The sequence below is a fragment of the Leucoraja erinacea genome, chromosome 31 (assembly GCF_028641065.1).
Source record: "Leucoraja erinacea ecotype New England chromosome 31, Leri_hhj_1, whole genome shotgun sequence".
In the NCBI taxonomy this organism is placed as follows: domain Eukaryota; kingdom Metazoa; phylum Chordata; class Chondrichthyes; order Rajiformes; family Rajidae; genus Leucoraja; species Leucoraja erinaceus.
In genome coordinates, this window is record NC_073407.1 from 2,068,309 (window position 1) to 2,080,850 (window position 12,542).

The following is a 12,542-nucleotide window of genomic DNA, read 5'->3' on the forward strand; positions in this document are numbered from 1 at the left end:
GTGGCTTTGGAGCCTATGAGGAGGAATTCTGTCTTATCGCTGTTGAGTTTGAGGAGATTATGTTCATCCAGGGTTTTATAACTGACAATCAGGAGTTGATATGGGAGAGGAGGGGGTTGTGGGGGGGATTTGGTGCCAAGGTAGATCTGGGTGTCGTCAGCGTAACAGTGGAAGTCCAAGTTGATGTGGCGGAGTATCTGACCAAGGGGGAGGATGTAGATGATGAAGAGGAGGGGGCCGGGTACGGAGCCTTGGGGAACGCCTTGAGTGACTGTGGCTGTAGCAGAGGTGTGGTTGTGGAGAGGGATGAAGTGGGATCTGTTGGAAAGGTAGGAACGAGGCCAGCTGAGTGCAGAGCCTTCAATTCCGAGGTCTTTGAGTCTGGTGAGCAGGATGTTATGGTTCACTGTAACGAAGGCTGCGCTCAGGTCGAGGAGGATGAGGATGTTGAGGGAACCAGTGTCAGCAGAGGTGAGGAGGTCGTTGAGGACTTTGAGGAGAGCAGTTTCCGTGCTATGGAGGGGGCGAAAGCCAGATTGGAGGGGTTCAAGTAGGTTATACGCAAGGAGGTGGAAGGTTTAGTGCACCCTTGTATTACAAATCAAGTAAATTTGTAAAGCTTTTAATGTTTCATTAGGATAAATGATTCCATTGTCCATTTGTATTAGAGAACACTGGTTGGGCATCAATTGGTATAGGGCACTAATTTCTTAGAGTTATACAGTGTGGAAACAGGCCCTTAAACAGGATTTTATACACCTCCTCTACAAGATCACTCTTCATTCTCCTGTGCTCCAAGTAATAGAGTTCCAGCCTACTCAACCTCTTCCTATAGCAAGACCCCTGAGTCCTGGCAACATCCTCGTAAATCGTCTCTATACCCTTTCCAGCTTCACGACATCTTTCCTATAACATGGTGCCCAGAACTGAACATCTCTATAATACTTTAAATGGGCACCAACATCTTACATAACTGCAACATGACCTCCCAACTTCTATGCTCATTACTCTAACTGATGAATGCAATTTTGCCAAACTGCTTTTTGACCACCCTATCTACCTGCAACTTCATCTTCAAGGAACTATGCACCTGCACTCCTAGATCACTCTGCTCTACAATACTCTCTAGAGCCATACCATTCACGGTGTAGTTCCTGCCCATGTTAGACTTCCCAAAATGCAACACCTCACATTTGGCTGCATTAAATTCCTTCAACCATTCCCCAGCTCACAAGGCCAATCGATCAAGACTCTGCTGCAATTTTTCGTAACCATCTGCAAAACCTTTTGTATCATCTGCCACCTTGCTAATCTTGCCATGTACGTTCTCATCCAAATCATTTGTATAGATGACAACCATACTTGTCACCATACTTTAAGAACATTGTTAAGGTCTTGGAAAGGATGTATGTGAGATTTAATTGAATGATACCCAAGATTGTGTTAAGGTTTGTGAACAGACAGAAAGAAGCTTAGTGAAAATCAATAAAACTGCAGATGCTGGAAGTCTGGAATAAAGACAGAAAATATTGAAAATACTCAGCTGACCAGGCAGCATTTGTGGAAAGAAAAAGTGAATATTTTGGGTCAAACATTCTCTATCAGAGTTGGGATGGAGAGAAAACAAGTTTGTTTTAAGTTGCAGAGAAGGTGGGTTTTGAAAAGGTGAGGCCCATGTTGCAATGGGGATAAACTGTTGATGCACTAATAATGTTGATAGAATAATGATGATAGAAAAAGAAAAGACAAAGAACATGAAAACTGCAAAATACAAAGTATATTGATTGACGAACAGATTAGACAAGCTGACGGGGAGTGAAAAACAGAGCCAACTGGCCAGATAATAAAAAAAACAAAAAAACAAAAGTTTTTATTTTAGTTTTTCCTTTTTTTTTTGTGTCCCACTTTGGCAATTTTTTTAGGCGACTGGGCTGTCGCCACATGGTTGCCGGGGTGTCGCCTGTATAGTCTCCCAGTGGCCCAAAGAGTTGTAGCGTTTTTCTGGTCACTGCTGGATTTTGAAATGTTCAAAGAATTTTGGCGATAGTGGGCCTGATGCCAATGAGAGTAGCTTGACTTCTCCTGACGTAGGTGCTGTCATAGGCTGTCGCTGGGATGACGTTGGTTGTTGCCAGATGACGTAGATTGTTGCTGGTGCTGACTTCGGAGAATTCCATTGGCGATTACCTACTCAACCTACGTCAACGGACAACAGGTACCGGCAACTGAATTGTCTTAAGTTGTCTTCAGTTGTCGTAGCTTCTCGTCGGTGGACGTAGGTTGTCATAGGTGCGGTCGTAGGTGGATATCCTAATGGGTCGCCGGTTGTCGATAGCTTGCCGTCGAGAAGGTGGTAGGTTGTTGTAGCTTGCCGTAGACATTGTCGTACGGGGGTCCAGTCGCCAGTTTTTTGCAGACCTGCTACGACCTTGACAGTCGCCGAAATGATCGCCCAAGTGGGAAACAGACCCTTCAGCCCACCGAGTCCACACGGACTGGCGATCCCTGCACATTAACACTATCCTACAAACATACTAGGGACAATTTACGCATACACCAGACCAATTAATCTACATACCTCTACATCTTTGGAGTGTGGGAGGAAACTGAGGATCTCGGAGAAAACCCATATAGTCACGGAGAGACCGTACAAATTCCATACAGACAGATGTAGTTGGGATTGAACCCAGGCAGCAACTCTACTGCTGCGCCACCATGGCCACCCGTAAACTTTGGCAAACTTTTTCCCTTCCTCTCTTAAAGGCAGGGACAAAGCCAAGCTTAAAATTAACTAGATAGCAGTAGCATTGTGGTTACATTCTTGTTGGGTTTTTTTGATCAATGGAGAATGAGCAGTGATTTGACATTGAGACTAAACTAACAGTTGTGTCCGTTATATTTTCAACCTCATTACACTATTTAAATTCTTTGGCTTTCTTGACATTTTTTAACAAACTAATTGTTGTGCGTTATGACTGAAACTTGCAACATTTGCAACACCATCCAAAGATTGACTAATTGTTTTTTACTTAATGTGTGTTATGGGTCACTTGTGAAACCAATACCTATCAGTCTGAAGATGGGTCCTGACCCAATCCATGTTCTCTAGAGATGCTGCTTAACCCGCTGAGTTACTTTGTGATTTTTTTCTTGACATCTGATTAGTTTTATTCCCCAGCAAAGGCAGAATGACCCAAAATAATTGGTTCATAATTTGTAGGGCTTTATGTGCAATATTCAGCCAACGTGGTAATCAACTAATATTGCTGAATTTTCACACATGTTTCAAAACATAAATGAGAAGATCAGGGTTAGGTTAGATTTTCATAAAGCTATTTAATTGGATCGTGTTTTTTCATAGATGCAAAGTGTATATTATGTAATCGGCAGTTCTGGTGAAACTTGTCATTTCGACCTAAAAATAGATGCTACAAAGGCCACGTCAGGTGAGTATAGGAGCCACAGTTGCATTGTCTGCCATAATGGAGTCATAGTCATAGAGTGGTATAGTGTGGAAACAGGCCCTTCGGCCCATCTTGCCCACACCGACCAACATGTCCCAGCTACACTAGTCCCACCTGCCCGCGTTTGGTTCATATCCCTCCAAGCCAGTCCTATCCATCTACCTGTCTAACTGTTTCTTAAACATTGGGATAGTCCCAGCCTCAACTACCTTGTTCCATACACACACCTTGTGTGAAGAAGTTACTGATCAGATTCCTATTAAATATTTTCCCCTTCACTTTAAACCTATATCTTCAGTCCCTCGATTCCCCTACTCTGGGCAAGAGACCCTGTCCGTCTACCCGATTTATTCCTCTCAGGATATTATACACCTCTGTAAGATTACCCCTCAACCTCCTGCGCTCCAGGGAATAGTGTCCCAGCCTACTCAACCTCTCCCTATAACTCAGACGGTCCAGTCCTGGCAACAACCTCGTAAATCTTCTCTGTACCCTTTCCAGTTTGACACCATATTTCCTATAGCATGGTGCCCAGAACTGAACACAATATTCTAAATGCCGTCTCACCAATGTCTTATACAACTGCAACATGACCTCCCAAATTCTATACTCAATATATACGTCTATACTCTTATAATGTATCCAAATGTAACAATTTTTAAAAGATATTGTTAATATATGATTTATTCTGATTTAGTTTACTCAGATGTATTAATAATAATAATAATGATGGTCTATTTCCAGGTAGAAAACCTGCAGGCGTACGGAAGGTTTATCGTCTGAAAGCTTGTGCAAAGTAAGTGTTGGGTGAGAGATGGCGTGAAGGTGGGCAGAGGTCTAATTACTGGGCAATTGTTGAAATGGAACATAAACTGAAAATACTGGAAAGGTGCAGTTTGTGGCAAAAAAAGAACAACATTCTGATGCACCTGTTATTTCCATAGAAAACTACTGTCGAATAACTAACTACTGTTTTGGACATGTTTAAGAAGGAACTGCAGATGCTGGAAAATCGAAGGTAGACAAAAATGCTGGAGAAACTCAGCGGGTGAGGCAGCATCTATGGAGCAAAAGAAAAAGGCGACGTTTCGGGTCAAGGCGTGCCTTTTCCTTTCGCTCCATAGATGCTGCCTCACCCGCTGAGTTTCTCAGGCACTTTTTGTCTACCACTGTTTTGGACATGTACTGTTTTGGTTTCAGGTTTCCAGCATTTGTTATTTATGATATGGAGCACACTTTAAAACTGACTCTCTGGAGCCTATTTTGTGTGAGTTATCACAATGACCTTAACCATCAAGAGCAATCCAATAATTGCTCCTTAATCAGCTGAAATGGCACCATTGTAATGATACAACAAGAGGAGCTGGAGTACTCAGGCCTCCTGCATCAAGCACAAAGGGAAAGGTGTAAAGGGTGCAAGCTATTTTTTTAATTTTATGATTTTATTTTATGATTCCATGAATTATGATCCCCAGCAGCATTAGACCACTGCCCCACAAAATCCCATTTAACCAGAATTATTATGCTTAATCACATTACATAACATGAAAAATATGAGTCTGAAAAAGGGTCTCGAGCCGAAACGTCATCCATTCCTCTCGAGAGATGCTGCCTGGCCCGCTGAGTTACTACCGTATTTTGTGTCTATCTTTGGTTTAAACCAGAATCTGCAGTTCTTTCCTCAACATGAAAAATATCTTCACAGTCAAAGCAATAATGAGTTTGCAATATGCAATGTTTATGTACACGAGTTGAACATTTATGAATATCATATCTATTTCGGACAACAATCCTTAGAAATTGCTTAGTTGTCAGAAAGTGTTTGTGCTTTACTTTTGCTGCTAATACACTAGCAGCTGTTAATCTGAAGGATACTTCCATTGTGATCTCCAAATCCATTATAATGACCAAAGACTTAATTAAAACTGGTCTAATAGAAATCAGGTCAACATTTATAGTAGGAAAATCCTTTCTTTTAATCTTGATTGCTTCAATGATTGAAGAATACACTTTGTTTGCTATTGTTAGCATATAATAGTGGGGGAATTGTGAGATGACAACTATTAATTTTTTTGTACTCTGTACCAAACTAAAAATAAATTAGTTCTAATGCAGCATCATTTTACTTTGTAGGAACTGAGTAATATTGAAATCACCTCATAGAAACATAGAAATTAGGTGCAGAAGTAGGCCATTCGGCCCTTCGAGCCACCACCGCTATTCAATATGATCATGGCTGATCATCCAACTCAGTATCCCGTACCTGCCTTCTCTCCATACCCTCTGATCCCTTTAGCCACAAGGGCCACATCTAACTCCCTCTTAAATATAGCCAATGAACTGGCCTCAACTACCCTCTGTGGCAGAGAGTTCCAGAGATTCACCACTCTCTGTGTGAAAAAAGTTTTTTCTCATCTCGGTTTTAAACGATTTCCCCCTTATCCTTAAGCTGTGACCCCTTGTCCTGGACTTCCCCAACATCGGGAACAATCTTCCTGTATCTAGCCTGTCCAACCCCTTAAGAATTTTGTAAGTTTCTATAAGATCCCCTCTCAATCTCCTAAATTCTAGAGAGTATAAACCAAGTCTATCCAGTCTTTCTTCATAAGACAGTCCTGACATCCCAGGAATCCGTCTGGTGAACCTTCTCTGCACTCCCTCTATGGCAATAATGTCCTTCCTCAGATTTGGAGACCAAAACTGTACGCAATACTCCAGGTGTGGTCTCACCAAGACCCTGTACAACTGCAATAGAACCTCCCTGCTCCTATACTCAAATCCTTTTACTATGAAAGCTAACATACCATTCGCTTTCTTCACTGCCTGCTGCACCTGCATGCCTACTTTCAATGACTGGTGTACCATGACACCCAGGTCTCGCTGCATCTCCCCTTTTCCTAATCGGCCACCATTTAGATAATAGTCTGCTTTCCTGTCTTTGCCACCAAAATGGATAACCTCACATTTATCCACATTATACTGCACCTGCCAAACATTTGCCCACTCACCCAGCCTATCCAAGTCACCTTGCAGTCTCCTAGCATCCTCCTCACAGCTAACACTGCCCCCCAGCTTAGTGTCATCCACAAACTTGGAGATATTGCCTTCAATTCCCTCATCCAGATCATTAACCATATAACAATTACAGCACGGAAACAGGCCATCTCGACCCTTCTAGTCCGTGCCGAACACATAATCTCCCCTAGTCCCATATACCTGCGCTCAGATTGTAAGTAGCTGGGGGTCTTGTCGAAAGCCTTCTGGAAGTCCAGATACACCACATCCATTGGTTCTCCCCTATCCGCGCTACTAGTTACATCCTCGAAAAATTCTATAAGATTTGTCAGGCATGATTTACCTTTCATGAATCCATGCTGACTTTGTCCAATGATTTCACCACTTTCCAAATGTGCTGCTATCCCATCTTTAATAACTGACTCTAGCAGTTTCCCCACTACCGATGTTAGACTAACTGGTCTGTAATTCCCCGTTTTCTCTCTCCCTCCCTTCTTAAAAAGTGGGGTTACGTTTGCTACCCGCCAATCCTCAGGAACTACTCCAGAATCTAAAAAGTTTTGAAAGATTATTACTAATGCATCCACTATTTCTGGAGCCACTTCCTTAAGTACACTGGGATGCAGCCTTTCTGGCCCTGTGGATTTATCGGCCTTTAATCCATTCAATTTACCCAACACCACTTCCCGACTAACCTGGATTTCACTCAATTCCTCCAACTCCTTTGACCCGCGGTCCCCTGCTATTTCCAGCAGATTATTTATGTCTTCCTTAGTGAAGATGGAACCAAAGTAGTTATTCAATTGGTCCGCCATATCCTTGTTCCCCATGATCAACTCACCTGTTTCTGACTGCAAGGGACCTACATTTGTTTTAACTAATCTCTTTCTTTTCACATATCTATAAAAACATTTGCAGTCAGTTTTTATGTTCCCTGCCAGTTTTCTTTCATAATCTATTTTCCCTTTCCTAATTAAGCCCTTTGTCCTCTGCTGGTCTCTGAATTTCTCCCAGTCCTCTGGTATGCTGCTTTTTCTGGCTAATTTGTATGCATCATCCTTCGCTTTGATACTATCCCTGATTTCCCTTGTTATCCACGGATGCACGACCTTCCCTGATTTATTCTTTTGCCAAACTGGGATGAACAATTTTTGTAGTTCATCCATGCAGTCTTTAAATGTCTTCCATTGCATATCCACCGTCAACCCTTTTAGAATTAATTGCCAGTCAATCTTGGCCAATTCACGTCTCATGAAACAATTCACATCACATGAAACACATTTCAGAATGAGTTGATTATTAAACCCATTCCTCAGGTATATTCAATCCCAAATGTTTGGGTAAACAACTTCAAAAATGCGTCATTATTTTGGTGCATCAGAATTGCATCGCTGCTAATGCTTTAGCCTTTTAATGTGTTAAATGTTGATTTCTCCTTTCAACTGTCGACAAAGCACTGTGGAATGCCCGTGACATTATGTTTGTCCTAACAACTTGTGAGGTATAAAATTCTCTATTTATGGTCAGAACAGAGCTACAAAAGAGCATGCGCAGATATTCCTCTTTAAAATTTAGAAATAATTTGTAGACATGTCTAAATAGTTTCATGAATGGTGAATCACGTTTGACAAATTTGCATGAATTTTTTTAAGAATTCAGGGAGAATAGACAAAGGTGAATCTACAGATGTAGTGTATTTTTAGATATCCAAAAGCATTTGACACAATGCCAGATGAGTAGCTAGTGCATAAGATAAGTGCCAAAGGTCTGGAGAGAAGCTTGAAAGCATGCTCCACCGGACAGAAACAGCTTCTTTCACTCTGTTATCAGGCTACCACAAGCTAGGGTACTGTCTGATTCACCTCTACCACATTGCGGACATTGGACTTTGTCTACGGAACTGATGTGCTACAATATGCTACTGAGAAATATATTCTGCACTCTGTATTTCCCCTTTTGCTCCACCTATTGTACTTGAGTTTTACTTGATTAGATTTATATATAGTATTACCTGATCTGATTGGATAGCATGCAAAATAAAACTTGTGATGGAAAACCGGCCATCACATAGCAAATGAAGAGTTGGAATAAATGGTTCTTTGCTGGCCAAAGAGATGTAATTGGTGGACTACCCTGGAGATCAGTTCACCGCCTTCAATTATTTCATATTTACATTAATTATATGGAGGAGGGAATGAACTGTAAGGTTTTCCAATTTGCCCATGATATAAACATAGGAGGAAGCTCATGTCTTGGTGAGGGCATTGTGGTTCTGCAACAGGTTACAGATAGATCAGTAGCGTGAGTATCTGGCTAATGAAGATTTACAGAACGAATTCTTTATGTGAAGAGGCCAGAGCATTGTATTTGTAATCCTTGAGGTTTAAAGGAACGAGGGGTGACCTTATTGAAACATATAAGCTAAGCTGCTTGATAAGGTAGATATTCCTTTTTTTTTCGCCAATATGGGGGGCATGAACAAGGGGGCAAAGCTGCAAAATAAGGGGCAGCCAAGTGAGGCACGAGGGGAAGTTGAGAGCAGGAATTTTCCTGTTGGGTTATTAAATATTATTTTTTATTCTTGTTTTTAGATCTAAACCAAGATCTGAATATGACGTTGAGGAATCAGACCATTATGTCATGGAAATAACCCTGAACACAGGCTTATTACCAGATGAGGAGGACCTAAAAATGGTTAAGCAATTATATCTATGTAATATCTCATTTAAAACCCCATAATGTAAATATTTGATGACTAACTGTTATGTTTTCATTTCTTTAGCTGGTAAATGGAGTTGATAGTCTCATTCTGGACTATAGAATATCAGATAGAAGCGTCATTCTTCAAATAAATCCAGTAAGGAGTATAAACAAATATTTATTGTTTTCTTCTTCTATTGTTCAAGCTTTGTATTAATTAAGATAAGTGGTGACAACAGTGAACAGTATAATGTTGTAATGCTAGTGGCTGCTATAGGATAATCATAAACCAAAATAAAAATGAATGCAAAAACCTGAATTTACTGAATCATATCAGTTACCAACTAAATAAAGGTAAAAAAATACTTTCATTTACATCATGCCTTTCATGACAAGATGCCCCAAAGTACTGTCCATGTCGATGGAATATTTATGACTTTTAGTCATTTTCCAGATATTTCCCACATAGCAAGCTCCCACAATTAAAACTGTGATTACGCTTAGATAAGTTTTCATTCTGTTAATTAGGGATTAGGGACAGAAGGGTGGTATGGTGAAGCAGCAGAAGGGTTGCAGTGCTGGAACTATGGGTGCTGTCTGTACGGAGTTTGTACGTTCTGCCTGTGACCTGCGTGTGTTTTCTCCGAGATCTTTGGTTTTCTCACGCACTCCAAAGACGTGCAGGATTTAAGGTTAACTGGCTTTGGTGAAATTGTAAATTGTCCCTAGTGTGTGTAGGATAGTGTTAATGTGTGGGGATCGCTGGTCACCGCAGACTTGATTGGCAGAAGTGCCTCTTTCAATGCTGCAGCTCTAAAACAATTTTTATTTAATGTTGACATGGTGATCATGGATAACTTCCCTCATTTTCTACAATTTAATGTCACACAATACTTTATCTACTCCTGTTGTGGCATTTGGAACCTCAGTTTGGTGTCCCATGTGAATGACAACTCTGATTTAGAGATGACGTCCTGTATTTAGTACATCACAGGAACAGGCCCTGGACCCCACAATGTCTGTGCCAAACATGATGTCAAGCCCAACACTTATCTGTCTGCACGTGATCCATATCTCTCCATTCCCTGCATATAAGTTCATAAGTTCATTTATTGTCACATACACCAATTGGTGTGGTGAAATTTCACTGGCCAGGTCAGTCATATAATTTAAAAAAGCAACAGACTCAGTAAACACATTTTAACATAAACATCCATCACAGAGACACCTACACATTCCTCACCGAAATAAAAGTTCCATGTCCATCCCTTATTGTTCTTCCTTGGTCGGGGGCCTCGAGCCCCCCGTTGACGGGACGGTCTTAACTCCCGTAGCCGGCGGTGTTTGGGCCCTCCGCGTTGAGGCGTTTAGCACCTGCTTCGGGAGGATGTCAGCTCCCCCGTGCCGGGCGATCAAACCTCGCGTCGGGGCTGGACGAACCTTCCGCAGCGTTGGAGCTCCCGACTTGCCTCTCCCGAGACTGTGAGCCCTTGATGGTAAGTCTGAAGGTAGCGGTGGGAGCCCTACACCCCCCCCCCCCCCCCCACGTAAAACAAACAGAAGAACATTAAAACAAACTTTAAACAAATGGTAAAAATAACAAAAAGGATGAAAAAAACAAACACACTGCCGGCAGGGCTGCCATCTCCCTCCTCCGGCCCCCCCAATATCAGTGTGTCCATCCAAAAGTTTCTTAAATGCCACTATTGTATCTGCCACCACCAGCCCTGGCAGCATGATCCAGGCACTCACCACCCTCTGTATGAAAATCCTACCCTGATATTTCCATCCTTGGACTGCAAGATCCCTCTGCACAACGATGATGTTAATGATCTTGCTATTAATTGTACATTTCCCCACCTACATTTGAACCTCCCATAGTGCAACACCTTCTATTTGATCGGATTGAACTCCATCTGCCATTTGTTTCTTCATTATTATTGTCATGTTTACCAAGACACGGTGAAAAGCGTTTGTTTGCGTGCCATCCAGTAAACAAAAACTGATTACACATGAATACAATCAAGGACACAGTGCAACAACAAACAATAATGGGTACAACATTTAGTGCAAAGATATAACATTGAATTCCGATAAAGTCTGATTAAATAAAGTTCAAAGGTCTCCAATGAGGTAGATGGGAGATCAGGACCACTCTCTCGTGGTAGAGTCTGTATCTCCTGCCCAATGGGAGAGTGGAGAAGAGCGAATGACTGGGGTGAGACTAGTTCTTGATTAGGGTGGTGGTCTTGCCAAGGCAGCATAAAGTGTAGATGAAATTAATGGAAAGGAGGCTGGTTAGTGTGATGGTCTGGGCTGTGTCCACAGTGCTCTGCAATTTCTTGAGGTCTTGGTTGGAGCTGTTCCCAAACCAGGCTGTGATACATCCGGATAAAATGTTTTCAATGGTGCATCTGTAGACGTATGAGGGTAGTTGGAGATGTGCCAAACTTCCTCAGCATTGTAAGGAAGTAGAAGCGTTGTGGCACTTTCTTGGCCATAGCTTTGATGCAGCTGGTCCAAGACAAATTACTTGTACTATTTATTCCTAAGAACTTGAAGCTTTTGACCATCTCCACTACAACCCTATCAATGTAGACTGAGGTATGTGTACTGCTTTGTTTTCTGAAGTCAATCACTATCTCCTTTGTCGTGCTGACATTGAGGAAGAGGTTGGTGTCTTGGCATTACTAATGGGTTCTTAATCTCCTTTCTGTACATGCCTCACCATCATTCAATGTCCACTATGGTGGTATCGTCTGGAAACTTGGAGATTGAATTGTGTTGAGTTGGCATTTGGCCGCACAGTCGTGAATGTATAAGGAGTGTAGTTGGGGTCTGAGAGCATATCCTTGCACGCCTTGTGTTGAGAGTTATCGTGGAGAATTATCCTTACTGATTGTGGTCTGTTGTTCAGAAAGTCAAGGATCCTGTCAAGTCCAGCGAAGTTCTGACTCCAAGTTCCACGAGTTTGGAGATGTGCTTGATGGGATAATGGTGTTGAAAGTAGAGCTATTGTCGATGAATAGGAGTCTGACATAGGTGTCCTTCTTATCCAGGCGTTCCAGGGATGAATGTAGGGCTAGAGAGATGGCATCAGACGTGGACCTGTTGGGATGATAGGAGAACTACAGAGGATCAAGGCTGCTTGGTAGGCTGGATTTAATGTGTGCCATAACCAGCCTCTCAAAGCACATGCTCTGCATATTTCTGACATTGTCTGTATCCCGCTGTTTACTTTGACAGCCTTCCTCACAGTTTGCGACTCCAGAAATCTTGGTGTCATCTTACCAACTAACCTATTTATGTTTATGTCCAAGTCATTTATATATAATATCACAAACAGCAGCAGTCCCAGAACTC

General features: G+C 41.9%; 1 protein-coding gene across 1 annotated transcript in view; it reads left to right on the forward strand.

Annotated features, from left to right (window-relative positions):
• c5 (complement component 5) overlaps window positions 1-12,542 on the forward strand; it is a 148,573-nt gene that overhangs the window by 117,598 nt on the left and 18,433 nt on the right. The window contains exons 26-29 of the mRNA XM_055659724.1: window positions 3,362-3,446; window positions 4,209-4,260; window positions 9,071-9,173; window positions 9,262-9,336. Of these exons, the coding sequence (XP_055515699.1) occupies window positions 3,362-3,446; window positions 4,209-4,260; window positions 9,071-9,173; window positions 9,262-9,336 (315 nt within the window). The remainder of the gene's footprint in view (window positions 1-3,361; window positions 3,447-4,208; window positions 4,261-9,070; window positions 9,174-9,261; window positions 9,337-12,542) is intronic.